Source organism: Carlito syrichta, unplaced genomic scaffold (genome assembly GCF_000164805.1).
Source record: "Carlito syrichta isolate Samal-C Ts95f unplaced genomic scaffold, Tarsius_syrichta-2.0.1 Scaffold306334, whole genome shotgun sequence".
In the NCBI taxonomy this organism is placed as follows: Eukaryota; Metazoa; Chordata; class Mammalia; order Primates; family Tarsiidae; genus Carlito; species Carlito syrichta.
Genome location: NW_007250430.1, coordinates 18,993 through 40,207, shown reverse-complemented (window position 1 = coordinate 40,207; position 21,215 = coordinate 18,993). Strand labels below are relative to the sequence as shown.

General features: G+C 43.8%; 2 protein-coding genes across 3 annotated transcripts in view; one reads left to right on the top strand and one right to left on the bottom strand.

Annotated features, from left to right (window-relative positions):
• The first annotated feature begins 4,932 nt into the window (after nucleotides 1-4,932).
• On the top strand, nucleotides 4,933-16,274 carry TTI2 (TELO2 interacting protein 2). 2 transcript variants are annotated; one of them, XM_008063001.2, is made up of 7 exons: nucleotides 4,933-5,679; nucleotides 7,019-7,205; nucleotides 8,658-8,750; nucleotides 11,529-11,716; nucleotides 11,793-11,936; nucleotides 15,096-15,258; nucleotides 16,072-16,274. In XM_008063001.2, the coding sequence occupies exons 1-7, from the start codon at nucleotides 5,030-5,032 to the stop codon at nucleotides 16,174-16,176; spliced, it is 1,530 nt and encodes a 509-aa protein (XP_008061192.1). In that variant the 5' UTR covers nucleotides 4,933-5,029; the 3' UTR covers nucleotides 16,177-16,274. The 2 variants fall into 2 exon arrangements, with proteins under 2 accessions (XP_008061192.1, XP_021570658.1); XM_021714983.1 differs by lacking the exon at nucleotides 8,658-8,750 and having other exon boundaries at nucleotides 5,030-5,679.
• A 113-nt stretch (nucleotides 16,275-16,387) lies between these two features.
• MAK16 (MAK16 homolog) overlaps nucleotides 16,388-21,215 on the bottom strand; it is a 10,281-nt gene continuing 5,453 nt past the window's right edge. Inside the window, exons 7-10 of the mRNA XM_008063002.2 lie at nucleotides 18,615-18,689; nucleotides 17,566-17,679; nucleotides 17,050-17,115; nucleotides 16,388-16,895 (exon numbers count right to left, since the gene is read on the bottom strand). Of these exons, the coding sequence (XP_008061193.1) occupies nucleotides 16,698-16,895; nucleotides 17,050-17,115; nucleotides 17,566-17,679; nucleotides 18,615-18,689 (453 nt within the window). The 3' untranslated portion in view covers nucleotides 16,388-16,697. The remainder of the gene's footprint in view (nucleotides 16,896-17,049; nucleotides 17,116-17,565; nucleotides 17,680-18,614; nucleotides 18,690-21,215) is intronic.

Below are 21,215 nucleotides of genomic sequence, written 5' to 3'. Positions count from 1 at the left end.
AGTGACCCAGAGGTGAATGATGAGGGATATTTTTTAGTGTCATTATAAATTCATGGATTTGTATATATTTGATATGTTTCAAGTCATCGCAGTCACCTTTTTTTATGCAGACATGGTCTTGCTGTGTTGACCAGACTGATCTTAAACTCCTGGCCTCAAACAGTCCTCCTACCTCGGCTTCCCAAAGCCCTAGGATTACAGTGTGAGCCACTGCGCCTGGCCCATTGCTCTTTTTCATACTCAAAGTGTTTTATCTTTGGCTACAGGATGCCCCTTCACCTTGGTCTTGGGTTCTTTTTACATAACCTCTGTAGCATTTGGTAGCTTCCCTGCTTCTAGCATAACAAAATGCCACAGGCTGGTTCATGTTTTGCAAATCCTGCCCCAGTTTTGAAATCAATCATTTCCTAAAGATTCACTGGTGCCTTTCAGTGGGAAATGACATTTAGACTATGAATTTGAATACCAGGATTGCTTCTCGGTCTTTTCGTGGATACAAGCAGCATATACATATTTTATAGAATGAGGCAAATTAATTATGAATTCATACTGACATTGCCAAATTTCAGATTATAGAATTTATACTTGGCTGGGTATGATGGCTCACACCTGTAATCCCAGCACTTGGGAGGCTGAGGCGAGAGGAGTGCCTGAGTCCAGGGTTTCAAGATCAGCTTGGGCAACACGGTGAAACCTCAACTCTTCGATAAATGAAAAAATTAGCTGGGCATGGTGGCATGCGCTTGTTGTACCAGCAACCTGGAAGACTGAGGCAGAGGATTGTCTGAGCCCAGCAGGTTGAGGCTGCCGTAGTGTGATCATGCCACTGTACTCCAGCCTGGGTGAGGGTGAGACTCCAACTCAAAAACAAACAAAAAAACTCAAAATATTTTACATTTAACTTCACTGATTTCAGATTTGTATTTCTGTTATCTTTACCTGAAAATCTTGGTTTCTAACAATCTTAAGATAATTACTTATTTGCTATTTTATACACAAGTAAATTATACACAATACATGTAATAACACCTAAATAACAATACCAGTATGATTTCTAAAATACTATTATTAAATACAGTTGATTTATATGCCATTCTTTTCTGTTTTTAGGCTTTGCCACAGTAAGGATTTAAAGTCAAATTAGGCCAGGCTTGGTGGCTCAGCCTGTAATCCCGCGCTTTGGGAGGCTGAGGTGAGTGGATTGCCTGAACCCCGTGGGTTCGAGACCCGCCTGGGCAACTTGGCGAGGCCTCATCTCTACAATAAATCAAAAATTAGCCGAGTGTGGTAGCGAGTGCCTGTAGTTCCAGCTATTTGGAAGGCTGAGGCAGAAGGCTCGCCAGAGCCCAGTAGGTCGAGGCTGCAGTGGCCAGGAGCGGCCACTGCACTCCAGTCTAGGTGACAGAGTGAGACTCCAACTCAAAAATAAAAAAAATAAAAAAAAATAAAAAGTCAAATTAAAGAGTTTTTTTTAAAAAACAATCCTTCTACCACGGCCTCCCAAAGTGCTGGTGTGAGCCACCATAACTGGCCTAAATTAATACGTTTTGAAGTCAGTTTCTTATTTTTCTATGTGGCTATACCAGTGATTCAATATGCTCTCCCTTTTCTTTTAGGAAATACTTTGTTACTTTCTTTTCTTTTTTTTGAGTCAGAGTCTCACTATCGCCCAGACTGGAGTACAGTGGCACACTCAGGGCCACCCCAGCCTCAACCTGCTGGGCTGAGGTAGTCCTTCCACCTCAGTTTTCCAAGTAACTGTAACCACAGGTGTGCGTCCACCATGCCTGACTAATTTTTTTATTTTTTTTAATTTTTTTTTATTTGGAGACACTCTGTTGCTCAGGCTGGAGTGCAGTGGCACGTTCACAGGCACCGTAGTCGCGACCTGCTGGGCTCAGGTGATCCTTCCGCCTCAGCCTTCCAAGTAGCTGGAACTATAGGCACGTGCCACCACACCCGGCTAATTTTTTGATTTATTGTAGAGACGAAGTCTCTCCAAGTTGCCCAGGCTGGTCTAAAACCAGTGAGTTCATTCATTCCTCTCATCTCTTCCTCCCAAAGTGCTGGAATTACAGGAGTGAGCCACCACACCAGGCCGAAACTTTCTTTTAAATAATAATTATGTAAAACATTTACATGATTCCAAAATCAAAACTATAAAACACAGTCAATACTATGGGAATCTAGCCTCCCTTCCCATTTCCGTCACCCCGTTCTTTTCCTACATGTAACCATTTGTATTCGTTTGTAAATTAGACTTTATTGCTTCTTCAATCTGTAAGCAAAATGCACACCTCATTATGTAGATTTCTCCATCTTCCTTACAAGAAAGACAACATGCTCATGGCCTCTGCCCTGCTTTTTCACTTCACAATATATCCCAGAGTTCCAGCGCTTGCCACAAAGATAGTCCTCTTTCCTCTGTACAGGGACACAGAACTGTATTGTGTGGATGGATGTGGTTTATTCAGCCAGTCCCTCTGCGGATGGACATGTGGGTTCAAACATCTATTGCACAACCAAATTGTGCCAGGCACTGGGGATAAAGACATGGTCTCTGCCTTCAGGGAACTCAGAGTGTAGAGGGGGAGAGCTCAACAATACAAGCACTTTCCTTATAATGAAGCAGGAGCTTGGATCCACTTAGCACAAGGGGCACATGGAGAAGTAAAGAAACGCTCACACACAAGAGGGATACAACTGTCTATTGATTGGCATCTTGCTTCCACTCGGGAGGAAATGGGTATCAGTGGTTGAAATTGCTTAGAAAATCATGAGTGCCACCAATGGGTCAGACCAAGGACGGCCAAATGAAAGAGGCGGAGAGTGGCCAGGCGTGTTGGCTCACGCCCGTTATCCCAGCACTTCGGGAGGTGGAAGCGAGAGGACTGCCTGAGCTCAGGGGTTTGAGAACAGACTGGGCAATTTGGTGAGACCTCGTTTCTATCATCGACCAAGAAAAATTAGCTGGGCATGGTGGCGCACGCCTGTAGTTCCAGCTACTTGGAAGGCTGAGGCGGGGAGGATCGCCTGAACCCAGCAGGTCGAGAATGCGGTGGCTGCCACCGCACTCCGGCCTGGCTGACAAGACGTCAGAGTTAGACTCCAGCTAAAAAAGAAAGAAAGAAAGAAAGAAAGAAATTAAAACACCGTTGGGGCGCTGTGGCTGTTTGTAATCCCAGCACTTTGGGAGGCGGAGGCTGGAGGATCGCTTGAGGCCATGAGTTCAAGACGGCAGTGAACACGCCACTGCACTCCAGACTGGATGATAGAACAAGACTTTGTCTCTTAAAAAAATAAAAGTGAAGGCACCGAAAGGTCACGGAATTTTTGCCCTTGCCACATTCCCTCTCTCTCAGTGTTCTCCACTCGCGCGCGCACCACCCTGGATCCTAAGACCTCATAGGGCTTTCCCTGGAGGGAGGGACCCCGAAGCCTAGAGGCGACCCGGTGGCTGAACGCGCGGTAGGCCGGCCCGCGGAGCAGCAAAGGCCAGAGGCCCCGCGCCAGACGCCATCCGGGGGACCCTCTCCCGCAGAGGCGGAGCCGTCCCGCTCTCGCGACCACTCACGGTACCCGAGGCCTCCATCTCTCGGCCCCGGCCCCGGCCCCGGCACACATTAAGTCTGCCTCCTTGGGATCCTACGACACTGGGCAACTGAGTCACGAGCTCCCCGGGAAGGCCGGGGACCGTGACCAGCTCCTGGGGAACCGAAGGCTAATCCGACCCAAGCGGCCGAGACCGGACGAACGACGTTTACGCGTGGCCTCACGCCGTCCCCAAACCGAACCAGGCACTGCCGGTTCTCTCCGCCTCAAAGGACAGAACCCGCAGCCACTCCCACTCCCCCTCGCTTCCGGCGCCCCCTGTCGCCCAAGGCCAGTGCAGCGTGCAGAAGTTGAGAGGTGCACACGCCAGTGGATATCCGCGGGGCGGGTCCGGCCAGGACTCCGCCGCCCAGACACTTCGTTTTCCGCCGTGACGCCCCAAACTCCAGCTAAGGGCTCTTACACGCTTCCTAATCTCCTAAAAATCTGGATAATCACTTACACATAGCACCAAGTTACAGAGCCCACAACACAACCCTCCCCTTTCCACTGAACAGCGGAAACACCTAAACACTGAGATAGTCGGAAACTATCTGATTGATAACAAACAGTCTCACACACGAAGCGTTAAAATGATCCTCGAAGCTCAGTGTCAGACGGGTAATGTGCCCACGTCGTAACAAGATTTATAAGGTGGCACATCTCACACATAAACGTGTGAACTCCCAATCATCACGCCACATGAACTACAAAAGGATCGCTGGTATCGTCCTTATGAAAAAGCCCCAAGTATATGCCACTAATTTTACAGAAAGGGTGACTAATATGGGCCAGATATATTCAGCTTTGACATATAAAATAAAGTAGTATTTTAAATCGCGCTGATATTCCGGGATTACCATTTTGTTTCTACTTCATACACGAAAACAGAAACCAAATCAGCGAGTGTATTATATATGCAAATATATTCTCCATAGCTCCACCCTTTTGCCTTTTTTGAGAACCTGGAGCTTTATTGCTTTACGATTGTACGTCGTAAAACGACAGAGTTGCGGCAATATTGGCGGAAGCTAGCCGTAGGCTTGGCGGCCGCAATGTGATCTCGGTCCGGATCCTGCCGGATAATATACATTGTGGGAGAGGTTGGAGGTGTCTGTTTGTGGTTGTGTTCGCGTCAGGGCTCAGAAGTTTATTTCTTAAACGAGAGTAGTTTTTCTACTTCAGTGTTACAAGTCAGAGACTCTGTTACTATCAGAGAGGCTTCTTTCCGGCGTCCCTTCCCTTGCACTTTATTTTTATCCCGATCAGACTCACTCTGTCTTTGAAGACATCTCGCCGTTTTATTTGGTTTGATTTTAGTTCTGTTCTTGAGAAATCCAGTCTCTGGGTGATCGGTCCTTCCCTCTTTAGCGAATCCCTCCCCGCCTCCATCCTAGGCCTCAGGGGAGACCAGCCCTTGCGCGCTGCAACCTGAAGAATGGAGCTTGACAGCGCTCGGGAAGCCCCGTCCCGGGAAGGCTCCTCCTTGCCTGGAGAGTCGTCTCCCTCCGCCCTTGGGCAGGACTTCTCCAAGATCCTGCACCGTCTTACTGGCCAGGAGGCACGGCGGGGCAACAACGCAAGCGGTGTACCTCTTAAAGACCTCGGTGCTCTCGTAGAAGCCACAGAGTGTGAGAGATTATTTGAGGGGACTGGCGCCCCGCCCCGCGGAATGTGCGAGATCCTAGGGCAGGTGGCGGGAGCTCTGGAGAAGTATGCTGCCCCACCCAAGGAGGAGGAAGGTAGAGGTGATGGTCACCCTGCAGTGGCCGAGAAAGCAGCAGAAGTTGGGGTACTGTTTCTTAAGCTGCTGGAGAAAGTGGAGGCTGCCAAGAGTTCTGGGGTCTGTCCTGCATGGAAGACAGGCTTGCGTCACTTGGCAGGACCCATCTATATTTTTTCCATCACACACAGCTTGGAGCAACCATGGACCAGCCCGAGATCTCAGGACGTTGCTAGAGAGGTGCTCAGGTTACTGCTTCAGGTTACTGAATGTGGTTCTGTGGCAGGATTCCTACGCGGAGAAAATGAAGATGAGAAAGGGAGATTTGCTTTGATACTGGGGCTTCTCAAACCTGATTTGAATAAGTGAGTATGTCTACCTTTGCCACTGACTTGAGCCTCGGTCTGATGCTTTAGAATGTTAGAGCTAAGAGAAACTTCAGTTTCCTCATCAGTGAAATAAGGGTGTTGTAGTAGCAGATCTCTTAAGAAAGGTTGCGATTTGGTATAAATTACATCTATACGACCGTCCTACACTTTATTCACTTTATTCTTATCTCGGTCAGACTCCCTCTTAACTAGATAGTAGCGGTCTTGAGATCATGACCGAGTTCTGCAGGCTCGATTTTCCAGTGCTCTTTCCAGTCCTCATGAAAGCTGCTTGGAAACTTGAACATTCTGTCCCGCTAATTTGGAATTAAGTTAGTGATTTCACTGTTGTATAGGGATGGGAAACAATGAAAACAGAAAGGGAAACAATGAGATGAAAAAATAACCCTTTAGATGCTGTTAGCTGGAGTACTTGCTCCACTTGCTATTAGCCCTGGAGTGATGAGAAAAAAATATCCATATCTGTCATTTCACCAGGAACATAGAGTTATAAAGACTTGGTTTGAGTCTAGTGCTTCTTTTTATTGTTCTGAGTAGGATCAGGTCAGACAGCCTCTCTGAATCTCAGTTCCATTATTTGAAATGTAAAGGTAATATACCTATTTTACAGTTATTTTGAGGATTTGTTGAGTCACATATGTAAATTCACTTTATAAACTATAAATGTGTTCAAATACTGATTCATTTGTTTCCTTAGTATAATTATTATTATTATTATTATTGTTTTTGAGTTGGAGTCTCACTCTGTCGCCCAGACTGGAGTGCAGTGGCCGCTCCCGGCCACCGCAGCCTCGATCTGCTGGGCTCCGGCGATCCTTCTGCCTCAGCCTTTCTGAGTAGCTGGAATTACAGGCGTGCACTACCACGCCCGGCTAATTTTTTGATTTATTGTAGAGATGAGGTCTCGCCTACCCAGGCGGGTCTCAAACCCGCAGGCTCAGGCAATCCACTCACCTCAGCCTCCCAAAGGCGCGGGATTACAGGCTGAGCCACCGAGTCCGGGCTAGTATAATAATTTTAATACATTATGTGCACTTCTCCCATCTCAATACATTCACTGTAACCACCACCATCAGCACAGGGATATAAAGTAGCTGTGGTTATAAAGTGACTAATTATCATGGGATAAGCTTTAGACCCAAAACCCTGGGTATATTAAATGTGAATTATCTACATTATTTTAGCCCAAATCTTAAAATGTATATTTATAGAATCAAGAGTTCTTCTATGTGGGATGTCTTTTTTTTCAAGGACAAGAAAATACTCTACGTCTAACTAGTACATTTTCTTTATGTGGTTTTATGTGTCCATTTAGGGAATCCTGGAAGCATAATCCTGCCATCAAACATGTTTTCTCATGGACTCTGCAACATGTCACTCGACCCTGGCTGAACCAACATCTGGAAAGGATACTTCCTCCATCATTACTCATTTCAGATGATTATCAGACTGAGAACAAAATCCTGGGTGTTCAGTGCCTTCATCACATTGTACTTAATGTGGTAAGCAACTCTACTCTCTGTCATCTGTACTGCTGGGACAAACTGAATCATTCTTGGCTGTTTCTTGTTTATGATGTCACTTTTATTTTTCCTTATGTCTTTTATTAACTAGCTTTCTAATAGTGTTAAGTCATTACATTTACCTATTGTATTTTTCTCTTTATATTTTCCCTCCGCCAACTTGGTAGAAGTTGTATCTCATATATAATATAACTAAAAGGATAATTATAGGAGAAATAGGAAGGATGGTCATTATCAAACTGAATAACTAGACCTTGAGTGATTAACAGTTGACTTATTTATTTATTTATTTATTTTGAGTTGGAGTCTCACTCTGTTGCCCGGACTGGAGTGCAGTGGCATGCTCCCGGCCACCGCAGCCTCGACCCTAGCCAGATTTTCTTTGTCCTGTCATTTCTTCTCAAAGTTACCATTCTTTATCTAAAAAGTATAAAAGCATTTTGCTTTGGCCACATCTTTGGACTTTACCCTCTTATGAAGATCCTCATGTACATGTAAAATTAATGTGCATCATGTCTCTTGTTTTCTGCTTGATGTCAGTCTGGTTTCTACCTCCAGCTGTAAGGCCCATTAAGAGCTAAAAGGGGCCAGGCGCAGTGACTCACACCTGCAATCCCAGCACTTTGGGAGGCAGAGGCGAGAGTATTGTCTAAGTCCGTGGGTTCAAGACCAGTGTAGGCAATATGGCGAGACCTCGTCTCTACAATAAATCAAGAAAAAATGGCTAGGTATGGTGGTGCACACCTGTAGTTCCAGCTATAGGAAGGCTGAGGTGGAAGAATTGTCTGAACCCAGCAGGCTAAAGCTGCGGTGACCATGAGCATGCCACTGCGCTCCAGCCTGGGCAACAGGGTGAGACACTGACACAAAAAATAAATAAATATAATCTTAAAAAAAAAAAGAGCTGGGCTCGGTGGCTCAGTCTGTAATCCTGCGCCTTTGGGAGGCTGAGGTGAGTGGATTGCCTGAGCCCGTGGGTTCGAGACCCGCCTGGGCAACTTGGCGAGATCTTATCTCTACAATAAACCAAAAATCAGCCAGGCATGGTAGCGCGCACCTGTAATTCTGGCTACTTGGAAGGCTGAGGTGGTAGGATCACCAGAGCCCAGCAGGTCGAGGCCACTCCCGGCTACTGCACTCCAGTCTAGGCGACAGAGTGAGACTCCAACTCAAAAAAAACCAAAAAAAACAAAAGGTACTCCTCAAAGGTATCTTTATGGCTTGCTGCATTTGGGAAGAAATAGGTCAGTATGCTATCTCTGAAACTAGTTTCTCCAGTTTTCAATTCAGAATAATCATTATACCAATCTAGCATATTTTGAGATTATACATTCTTCACTCATTCGTACTTATACTCCAGCTTCAAAAATAATCAACATGTTGCCAATCTTGGAAACTTTTCTTTTAACTGGATAATTTGTCTGATTGCAGCCAGCTGCTGATTTGCTCCAGTGTAATAGAGCCCAAGTCATATACCATGCCATTTTCAACCACCTGTATACACCAGAGCATCACCTCATTCAGGTAATAGTATGATTTATTCATAACTGTGTCTGGGTTCTCTAAATTTGAGTAGAAAATGGCATTATGTGAGTAGATTAGTTGAGAGGCATTTTCCACCCTTGGAGTGTGAGGATGATAATGAAAAGCCTTTGTCAAGTTGAAAATATCTCAACACCAAGCAGGCTCCACATCCTGAGGCACCACAGATAAACCAATGTTTTATCATCATCTGGGTCAATTGTATATTACTTTGGGGGCAGCTTCATGTCTGAAAAAGTTTTTTTTTTTTTAGCATTCCACCCACCACCCTAGCCCCCAAGAGTTTCCAAACTCTGTCCCATAGTTCGTTCCATCAAAACCCCCCAAAAGTTCTACTTTTATTAATTTAAATGTTCTTCCTTCTGTGCTGCCTTATAGCTATACATACATTTGAAACTCTTTGTATGTTAAATGTTTTAGTACTATTTATTCTTTCATCTAACAGATATTAATTGAAAATCTACTGTGCCCCAGTCACCATTGTAGGCTCCAGGAGTAAGTGAATCAGATAGGGTTTCTGGCACTAAGAAAGCCTTTGGAGAGACATTTGTGTAAATACATAAATATGTATTTATGCCTCTACAGTACAGAGTGATATCTATATTAGAAGACATTTCTATAAAATGTTGTAGGAGCCTGTAATTCCGCGCCTTGGGAGGCTGAGGTGAGTGAATTGCCTGAGCCCGTGGGTTCGAGACCCGCCTGGGCAACTTGGTGAGACCTCATCTCTACAATAAATCAAAAAACTAACCGGGTGTGGTAGCGCGCGCCTGTAGTTCCAGCTACTTGGAAGGCTGAGGCGGAAGGATCGCCAGAGCCCAGCAGGTTGAGGCTGCGGTGGCTGGGAGCGGCCACTGCATTCCAGTTTAGGCAACAGAGTGAGACTCCAACTAAAAAAAAAAAAAAAAAAAAAAGTGTTGTTGGTATCCAGCAACAAGCAACTAACCAGGTTTGGGATGCTGTTGGGGTTGGTTTTAGGAAAGGAGATACTTGCTTTTGTGAAGGACAAATACAAGTTTCTTTCTTTTTTTTTTGAGTTGGAACAGTGAGCAGTAAGCTGTGAGCAGCCACTGCAGCCTCGACTTGCTGGACTCCGGTGATCCTTCTGCCTCAGTCTTCCAAGTAGCTGGAACTACAGGTGCATGCTACCACACCTGGCTAATTTTTGATTTATTGTAGAGATGAGGTCTCATCAAGTTGCCCAGGCGGGTCTCGAACCTGTGGGCTCAGGCAGTCCACTCACCTCGCCCTCACAAAGTGCTGGGATTACAGACTGAGCCACTGAGCCCGGCCACAAGTTTCTTAGAAGGAGGAAGAACATGCCCAAAGACAGAAGAAACAAGTTATTAATATATAAAATTAGAGGTGAGCCGGGCTCAGTGGCTCAGTCTGTAATCCCAGCGCTTTGGTAGGCTAAGGTGGGTGAATTGCCTGAGCCCGTGGGTTCAAGACCCGCCTGGGCAACTTGGCAAGACCTCATCTCTACAATAAATCAAATATTAGCCGGGTGTGGTACCGCGTGCCTGTAATTCCAGCTACTCGGAAGACTGAGGCAGAAAGATAGCCGGAGCCCAGCAGGTCGAGGCTGTGGTGGCCGGGAGCAGTCACTGCACTCCAGTCTGGGTGACAGAGTGAGACTCCAACTCAAAAAAAAACCCCAAAAATAAAATAAATAAATAAATAAAATTAGAGGTGGAAACAACCTTGTTTCTTTTTTTTTGAGTCGGAGTCTCATTCTGTCACCCAGGTTGGAGTCCAGTGGCACACCCACAGCCACTGCAGCCTCAGCCTCCTGGGCTCAGGTGGTCCTTCTGCCCCAGCCTTCCAAGTTCCTGGAACTACAGGTGTGTGCCACCACACCCAGCTGATTTTTTTATTTATTGTAGAGATGAAATCTTGCCGAGTTGCCCAGGCTGGTCTCAAACCCCTGGACTCGCAATCCTCTTGCTTCCACCTCCCAAAGTGCTGGGATTATAGGCTTGAGCCACCACACCTGGCTTCATTTCTTTTTTTGCCTTCCCTACTTCCTCCCTGCTCCCTACATGCTGTCTTTCTTTTTAGCATTTTGGGTATTGAAAATCCAGGTACTAATAGCCCAACAGGTTAGGACTCTTAAGATCGTAGATAAAAAACATTTTAATTTTATTTTTATTTGGAGCCTCACTCTGTCTAGGCTGTAGTGGCATGCTCACGGCTACTGCAGCCTTGACCTTTTAGGCCCAGGTGATCCTTCCACCTCAGCCTTTCAAGTAGCTGGAACCACATGTGCTGTCATGTATGGCTGATTTTTTGGATTATTATAGATACTAGGTCTTGCCAAGCTGTCTAGGTTGGTCTTGAAGCCCTGGGCTCAGGCGGTTCTCTCACCTCTACCTCCCAAAGTGCTGGAATTACAGGCATGAGCCACTGTGCCTGGCCAAAAACCAAAAAATTATTAAATCCAAAACACCAAGAGAAAAATCAAAGATCCCAGGAGAGCTACAGGCATGCACTACCACGTCTGGCTAACTTCTGATTTATTGTAGAGATGAGGTCTCGCCAAGTTGCCTGGGCGGGTCTCGAACCCATGGGCTCGGGCAATCCACTCACCTCGGCCTCCCAAAGCGCTGGGATTATAGGCTGAGCCACCGAGCCCGGCATCTTTCAGAATTCTATGACGTAGACCCCAAGGAGTAGATTAATGAAACTCCTAGGAAAATCAGTGAGGATTATGAATGCAGATGGATGAACTGTAGTTTCCTTCCATTTCATCCTCCTTAGGCTGTGCTCCTGTGCCTGCTGGATTTGTTTCCTGTCCTAGAGAAAGCCCTGCACTGGAAGGGAAATAGGGCTCGACCCACCACACACTGTGATGAGGTCCTGCAGCTGATCCTGACCCACATGGAGTCAGAGCACCGCCTTCTTCTGCGCAGGACCTATGCAAGAAACCTACCGGCTTTTGTGGAGAGGTGAGTTCCCAGCTGCTGGTCTGGCCCACACCCCAGTTTCAGCTCTCTGGTGTCACACTTTCTCTTTTGTCTTTAGGTTGGGGATCCTAACCGTCCGACACTTGAGGAGGCTGGAGCGCGTCATCATTGGTTATCTAGAGGTTTATGATGGACCAGAGGAGGAGGCTAGACTGAAGATACTGGAAACCCTAAAACTTCTCATGCAGCATACATGGCCCAGGTACAGCAAGTATGCTAAAAGGAGCAGAACTCACAATTTTCTCTTCATAACTTGCCTGAATGTACATTCAGTACAAAGTATTAAGGACATGCCATGTATTTGAATACCTCCCATTTTCACATAAGATTCTGAACTGAGAAAATGGCATTAGAAAGATAAAATATACCTGTAGTTACTTCAGGTGCTCATATCTGACCCTTCCATAAGGCATCAGTTCCAGATTCTGACACTATTAAATTGCTTTTTTTTTGGAGTTGGAGTCTCACTCTGTTGCCCAGGCTGGAGTGCAGTGGCATGCTTATAGCCACTGCAGCTTTGACCAGCTGGGCTCAGGTGATCCTTCTGCCTCGGCCTTCTAAGTAGCTGGAATTACAGGCATGCACCACCATGCCCACCTAAGTTTTTTTTTGTCTTTTTTTTTGAGTTGGAGTCTCACTCTGTTACTCAGACTAGAGTGCAGTGGCCACTCCTGGCCACTGCAGCCTCAATCTGCTGGGCTGTGGTGATCCTACTGCCTCAGCCTTCCAAGTATCTGGAACTACAGGCGCGTGCTACCACGCCCGGCTCATTTTTGATTTATTGTAGAGATGAGGTCTCGCCTGCCCAGGCGGGTCTCGAACCCACGGGCTCAGGCAATCCACTCACTTCAGCCTCCCAAAGGTGTGGGATTACAGGCTGAGACACTGAGCCCGGCTTAAGTTTTTGATTTATTGTAGAGATGAGGTCTCACCAAATTGCCCAGTCTGGTCTCAAATCTGGGGGCTCAGGCAATCCTCTCGCCTTGGCCCCTCAAAGTACTGGGATTATAGGCAAGCCACCTCACCTGGCCAAATTGCTTCTTTTAAACTCAAGTATATCTTAAGAATGTTTTAGATTGGCATTCTGATACCCAGGTATTCTTTGATGCCGCACAGGAGAAAAAAAATTCTATGGTCAAATAAAGTTGGTTGTATCTCTCTCTAGATCTATAATGCATATATATTAGAATATTGAAGGCCATTTAGAAGTGCTATAATAAAGATATTCTTAACTTTGTTCATCCTAATGTTCCTTAAATCTAATTGAGAATAGAGTACTTCGTAACACATCATTTAACATCTACAGGGCAGTAAATGAGGAGAATACTAATTTAAGATGTACTTGCTTGGAAAAGAATAATACTCTGGCTTGAGGTTGGTGTCAGGAATAAATTGGAACCCAAACTCCTGAGTGAGCAAAAGTCTGTGTAGTGTAACTGAGAGTTTAATTCAGCAGAGAATCCAGTGCCCCAGCAATATATGGCATCTATCCTAGACCATATTCTCTCACTTCCTTATAGATGTAAGGAATCCAGAGTAACTTTCCTCCATGACAGCCTTTCCCTTTGTCACATTTATAACTAGATTGCATTTGTTTACTATTTTCTCCCCTGCTTAACTATAAACTCCAAGAGGATGGAAGCCTACATCTGTTATATTCTCCCAAAGTATACTCAGCATCTGGTATTAGGTACGCAAATATTTGAAGAATGAATGGACTGAAATAGAATAGATGGATGAATGAAATTGAGTTGAATTAATTCTGTCAGACCTTTATTTATTTATTTATATATTTATTTATTGAGTTGGAGCCTCACTCTGTCGCCCAGACTGGAGGGCACTGGCCGCTCCCGGCCACCGCAGCCTCGACCTGCTGGGGTCCGGCAATCCTTCCACCTCAGCCTTCCAAGTAGCTGGAACTACAGGCATACGCTACCACGCCCGGCTGATTTTTTGATTTATTGTAGAGATGAGGTCTCGCTGCCCAGGCGGGTCTCGAACCCGCGGGCTCAGGCAATCCACTCACCTCAGCCTCCCAAAGGCACGGGATTACAGGCTGAGCCACCGAGCCCGGCTGTGTGTCAGACCTTTAAAGACACCAAGATTCTAAGGGAGAGGTGAACAAATGTAGGGAGGTTAGAAAAGGAACATATCTGTGAGGAACCAGAGAATGGAAGTGAACAGAGAGATTAGGTGAATGGTAACAGATGGTGGGCTGCCGCACAAGAGCAACAGGAAAGTGCTGAAATGTTTTTAGATGAAGGGATGAAAGCTTTTTTCTCCCAGTCACATTTTTGTACACAAGTGTGATTTTATTATGATGTTTTCCCATTACAAATTAAATTATTTTCTGCCTTTCATTAAGGTTTTTAAAAATTATTGTAGCAAAAAATATATAAAATTATCTTTTTTTTTTTTTGAGTTGGAGTCTCACTCTGTCACCCAGACTGGAGTGCAGTGACCACTCCCAGCCACTGCAGCCTTGACCTGCTGGGCTCCAGCGATCCTTCTGCCTCAGCCTTCCAAGTAGCCGGAACTACAGGTGTGCGTTACACCTGGCTAATTTTTGATTTATTGTAGAGATGAGGTCTTGCCAAGTTGCCCAGGTGGGTCTCGAACCCGTGGGCTCAGGCAACCCACTCACCTCGGCCTCCCAAAGCACTGGGATTATAGGCTGAGCCACCGAGCCTGGCGTTTTTTTTGTTTTGTTTTGTTTTGTTTGAGTTGGAGTCTCACTCTGTCAGCTAGGCTGGAGTGCAGTGGTATGCTCGTGGCCACCACAGCCTCGCCCTACTGGGTTCAGGTGATTTCAGGTGATCCTTCTGCCTCAGCCTTTCAAGTAGCTGTAACTACAGGCACACACCACCACGTCCGGCTAGCTTTTTGATTTATTGTAGAGATGAGGTCTTGCCAAGTCCTCTTACTATGGCCTCCCAGCATGCTGGGATTACCGCCCAGCCTAAAATTATCTTATGTTTGGTGGTATTAAGTACAATCACATGTGCAATCATCACCAATATCCATTTCCAGACCTTTATTTTTACAAGTTAAAGGATTATGGCCAAAAGTACAGGCCCTTGGTAAGGGAGGATCCTGGTTCCCCCTTCTGAGTCCATAAGGGGGCTGTTTCCTTACAGTAGAGCCAAACTTCTAGAAGGAAATTATTCTTAGGCAGGGTGTATATATAGGCAGTATGCTAACAGGGACTTGAGGTTAAGAGATCTGGAGTCTGGTTCAGTTTCCAGATCTGTGGCCTTTTACGTCATTTAACTTTAATTCGATCATTTATGAAATGAGGGCTAGACAGTCTGTGAAGTTTCTTCCAGCTTTGGAAGTATTAAGTTTTTCTTCCTAATTCCAGAATTTCCTGCAGACTTGTGGTCTTATTGAAGGTTCTCTTGAAACTGATATGTGATGTAGCAAGGGATCCAAACCTTACACCTGAGCCTGTTAAGAGTGCCCTGCTACAAGAAGCCACAGACTGCCTGATTCTTCTGGATCACTGCTCTCAAGGACAGGTGAAGGTAAAGCAGACTCTACAACTCCTTAGGCGATTCTTATGATTGATTATAATGTGCTATTTAGGTGCCTAACCAAGTCTGGAAATGAACATGGAAGGTTTTAGTTCTCTATTTCTGAGCCCTCTAGCCTTCAGTAGAGCTGGGCAATACTTATACATCTTTTAAAGCTACCCAGAACCATTCAGACCAAAAGTTAGGAGAACCAGCACATATTGCGAAGGTTAAGGACAAGAAAGAATGGATAAAAGCATAATGATCAAGAGTTCGTAAAATTTAAATTGTTTTAGTCTTCTAAATTAAATTAAAAAAAAAAAAAGAAATAATGGGCTTGTCCACAGGGAATTCCTCCTTTGGTTTCATATTTCACAAAAGTTAACTTCTCGCAGCCATAGTATACAATAGCTTTGTATTTCTATGTATTTAATAAACTGTTGCCTCATTTCTTACCCCATTTAGAAATCTTCAATTGAAAGATTGAAGGCAGCATGAAAAGAAATGCCTATCCTAGAAATTATTAGAGATAGTATGATTTGTCACTTTATCAGTTTATTCAAAGTATTTCATCTTAGCTTTTTATTCTTGGGTAGTTTCAAGCCCTAGATCCAACCTAATTGCCATTGCTGGAGTTAAGCTGTTTCTTGATGAGCCAGCAGGATATCTGTAAGCACATTAATATAGTTTTTAAAGTTAACACCTGTTCTGACTGCTTAGTGCCATCCATTCTCTCCTTTGAGTATCATACCAAGGAAGAAAAACCAAGGCAAAAAGGAAAAAATTACTTTAGGAAATTAAAGTCTGTTTGTTCTCATATTTCAGGGTCTCCTGTCCAAAATTCTCCAAAGTTGTGAAGATAGCAAGGTGGTGACCTGTATCAGAAAAGTCCAGCAGGCTTCTGAAGATGCTCCCTCCGATGGAACCTAAGATTTGCATTACTTTCCCAAGAGAAAAGGATTTTCTTTCCCAGATTGTATGAATGGAGTTATTTAATGGAGTTATTTAAGGGAAAAGGTATTTTTACATTAAACATTGTTAACTTAGAGCTTCTTTTTCCTCCTTTTACCCTCATAGGAAGAAAGAAAAATAAGAAAAAATTGAATTCCTGTCATTTCTAAATAAAGTTTGAGAGAAAAACAAGATACCAAGAAATTTCGCATTTAATATTTAGAAATATTTACACCCTCAGTCCCATCCCAGGTTCAAGAACTCATCTGCTAAGCTTATTGGGCTCAAGCTGTTACTTCAACACATATGTTATAAAAATATTCTATTCGCATCTTAGGGCTTTTCTTCCACTCCAGATTTCTTGCCCCACTGAAGTGGCATAAATATTAGAAACACAAATACTGTGTTAAATACAACACAAAAGAGCAAAAATGTGTTTAAGATTAAAAAAAAAAAAAGTTCCAAGTGGTCAGTCCTTTGTATCAATGTTTGAAGGGAAATCACGTGGTTTTGGCCTTGGCCACGGGCTCTGTCTCCTGCTCGTACTCGATCTCTACATATGCTCGTTTTCTCTGGAAAGGTCCTTTCAAGGGTGTCTTGCCTTTGTGTTTCGCACTAAGGGCCTTTTCTTCTTCCTCCTCACTGGAGCTTTTACCATCCTGATCTTCATCACTGCTGGCATCCAGTTTATCCATATCCTAATGTGGGGAGAGCAAAGGTAAGAGGAGGGAAAACACTAGATTCCTCCAAATTCCATTGTTCCTCAAAAACTAGAGAGCTTATTTACCTCCATGTGTTCAGAAACCCTCCCTGTTTTTTTGCTGCAAGGCTGCAGGACATCATAAAGCTTACCTCAAAATCACTTATGTCACTCTCATCCACCTCATCATCTTCCACAAATTCCCGTTTTCCCATATCCTAAAATAAAACATATCTGTTAGATTCAGTTTAGACATATTGCTTTATTCTTTGATAAATAAGTATATAAATAAAGTAACCAGACCACAGTCTAGTGTTACTAGACAATCAAAATTTATTCCTAAGTTTAATACTTCTGAATTTTTAAAAGTTTAGAAATATCAGACAATACTTATTCTTGGTTAAAATGTATATATAGAAAAGGTTTTACAACTTGTCACTGTGCACGAAAAATTTTAGAATTCCAACAAATAAGACAAATTGTTAATTTATGAATGGTTTGTTGGTTAGCTTGAAACAAAGCAGCTACTGCTAAACCAAAATTAATATCATGATTGAAAAAGATGACAAGTTATTTTTAGGTAGGGGACTGAAGATATTCTGTCCTCAACTACAAAGAAATATAACTAGTTCTACAGGTTTGATAAAACAAAAACAAGTCTGACTTACTTCATCATCATCTTCATCATCTTTTTCCTCAGCATCTGAAGAATCACTCTCTGCCTCCTGTTGTTCCAGAGCCTTGTCGAAGGCATGAATGGGGAAGTTGTAGATGTCGCCATACTGAAGAACATAAACACAGATTGGCTTTAACTACATATGAATGTCACACTTGGTGTTCCACTGTCTGATAAGCATATTATTTTTTCCTCAGTGATTAAAGGATAATACTTTATGAGTATTTTCAAGCCCAGAGCTCGCAATGTCTTTATTTTTATTTTTTTGAGTTGGAGTCTCACTCTGTCGCCCAGACTGGAGTGCAGTGGCCGCTTCTGGCCACCACAGCCTCGACCTGCTGGGCTCCGGCGATCCTTCCGCCTCAGCCTTCCGAGTAGCTGGAATTACAGGCATGCGCTACCACACCCGGCTGATTTTTTGATTTATTGTAGAGATGAGGTCTCGCTGCCCAGGCAGGTCTCGAACCTGCGGGCTCAGGCAATCCACTCACCTCAGCCTCCCAAAGGCACGGGATTACAGGCTGAGCCACTGAGCCCAGCGCAGTGTCTTTAAAAAGCTCATTTTGACATTTAAATAACCAGCAGTTAATGTCAAATACTTAACTTCTATGGAGGACGGAACCAGAACATTTAATAGAACTATAGACAAATATAATTTTGCTGACAAGAGGAAATTAGAAGTATACTTTAATCATGTCTGTATAAATGACACTGATTTAAAAATAAAAAATAAAAACTCATTTTAAAGATCCTTTAAAAACTAGGGTAACAGGCAGAAACAAAACCCTATGGCTTTTATATCAGAGATCTGGAATTGTTGCATTTGGGAACAGGAATTGTGGAAAAATGCAATAAGGAAAGGTCTCAATGAGCATTTTATGTGCTTGTGAAAATGAACTGCAATGAGGAAGGCAGGTCTATATGGGACAAAATCAGACTTGGGTGCTTTTTAAAAAGCACCTTTAAAAATAAAATATATTGCCCTTTATTTCCTAGCATGATAACCACCCCTAAAAAAATGAATGCTACTAGCTTTCTTACCGTATCTTGTTTCAGTCTTTCCAGTAATTCCTTCTCAATGGCATTGTCCAGCTGAGCAGCTATTAATGCCTTTTCCTGTAAGAGAAAAAGAGCAAACCTACTGAATACATTAGTACTCATTTTTCAGTCTGTAGAAATGGAAGAAATACCAAGTTTTTAATAAGAAAGATGATGCCACCATTTCCCCTCCTTGCAATTTCTGACTTCAGCCTTTTCAACCAGATATATTTCTTCTTTCCCTCTCAGACTTTCATGGCAACCTTTCAATTTTGAAATTCCCATGACTCTGTAAATAATATCCTGAGTTAAATTCTAACAAGTCTCTAATAGATAGACAAAACATGTAGGTCTGCGTACATTTAAGTGTCTTAACAGTCCTGAAGCCAGACTCTGTAAAAGCTGACAAAGGGAATACAGACATTTTCTAAAACCATGTTAGAGTCATGTGATAGAAAAACAGGTTAAAATCTCTCATATGTTACATGACATCAACCTGAGCCACCCCACAATCACAACAAAAATCTGTGATCTGCCTTTCAAGCCTAAGATTTTACATTAATTTGGCAGTGAGTCATAGAGGGCTTTTTACACCTGGAAACTATGTTGATAGCATGCAGAATACATCAATGCTCAGACACCTGGGGCACATGAATCAGTTAGAAGGCTATAATGATATTCTGCATTCTCTTATTTTAAGTGGGGTGACCCACTGAGGTGCAGGAGGAAAACAGTAAAAACGGTAAATTTTTTTCTTTAAAAAAATTAAGCACTGCTAGTATTTTTCATGTATCCTGACACTGGTACCTTGACTCTGTCCATAAAGCAAATAGCTGTGTGTCAGATAGATGAGCAAGTAACGTCAAGGGAAGAATACTACACATGGAGCTGGAAAGTGCTGGTCTCACTCCTTCATTCAGATTATCCCAACATATAATTGTTATGTTTGCTTGGCTAAGTGGATTTATAGATGACATGAATATTCTGTAAAACATAGCAGTTATAAAGGTATGCTGGTTAGCCAATGATTTAATACTTGGTTATAGAGCCAAGCACAAAGGCAACATTTTAATAGAGTTTGAGGAAAACAATTGTTTTTTGAAAAGAAATTTTTTGGTGGCCAGGCTCGGTGGCTCAGCCTGTAATCCCGCACCTTTGGGAGGCTGAGGTGAGTGAATTGCCTGAGCCCGTGGGTTCGAGACCCGCCTGGGCAGGTGAGACGTCATCTCTACAATAAATCAAAAAATTAGCCGGGCGTGGTAGCACGCGCCTGTAATTCCGGCTACTCGGAAGGCTGAGGCGGAAGGATCGCCGGAGCCCAGCAGGTCGAGGCTGCGGTGGCCGGGAGCGGCCACTGCACTCCAGTCTGGGCGACAGAGTTAGACTCCAACTCAAAAAAAAAAAAAGAAATTTTTCAGCGAACATTTTAAAAAGTGATCACATCCATATATTGCACTGCTGAAAACATGTCTCCTACAAAAACTGCAATCACAAACTTCAAAAATTTGGGGACACAGCATTCCAATCCATTAAAAAAAAATCTTCCAAATCTAGCTGGGTGCAGTGGCTCATGCTTGCAATTCCAGCACTTGGGGAGGTGAGAGAATTGCCTGAGCCCAGGAGTTCAAGACCAGCCTGAGCAACATGGTGAGACCTCCTCTCTATGATAAATAAAAAAAATTAGCTGGGCATGGTGGTATGCAACTATAGTTCCAGCTACTTGGAAGGCAGAGGCAGAAGGATTGTCTGAGCCCAGCAGGTCGAGGCTGCAGTGGCCATAAGAATGCCACTGCACTCCAGTCTGGGTGACAGAGTGAGACTGACTCAAAAAAAAAAAATTTTCAAATCTGCATTTTCCAAAGGGCTTCAAACTCAGCTGGTAAAAATAGAAAAAATTAATCTCTTCTGAAGGTTTGCAAGAATAGCTGTCTGAAAATAAGGAAAGATGAAAACACTCGCTGGACTTAAATAAAAATCACTACATACAGCCGGACTCGGTGGCTCAGCCTGTGATCCCAGCACTTTGGGAAGCTGAGGCAAGTGGACTGCCTGAGTCCGCCAGTTTGAGACCAGCCTGGGCAACTTGGCGAGACCTCATTTCTACCATAAATTTTTAAAAATCAGCCAGGCGTGGTAGCACATGCCTGTAGTTCCGGCTACTTGGAAGGCGGAGGCAGAAGGATCACTGGAGCCCAGTAGGTTGCCTGGGTGACAGAGTAAGACTCCAACTCCAAAAAACAAAACAAACAAAAACCCACTGCATAAATGGCGGAAGAGAATGAACAATTAAGAGCCAGTACTTAATACAACCTATTAGCAATGCACATCTCTACAATGTCAGTTATGATAGTCCTTCAAGACAAATGTATTATCAGCTAAGAACCAGACCTTGTGTTTTGCAATGTCAAAAACTATTATTTGTAATATAATTTATTGTAGAGATGAGGTCTCGCCAGGTTGCCCAGCCTGGTCTCGAACCACCCAACAGTCCACCAAAGTGCTAGGATTATAGTTGTGAGCCACCAGACCCAGCCAGATTCCAGTTCTTTATTCTTTTTTTTTTTTTGAGTTGGAGTCTCACTCTGTCCCCCAGACTGGAGTGCA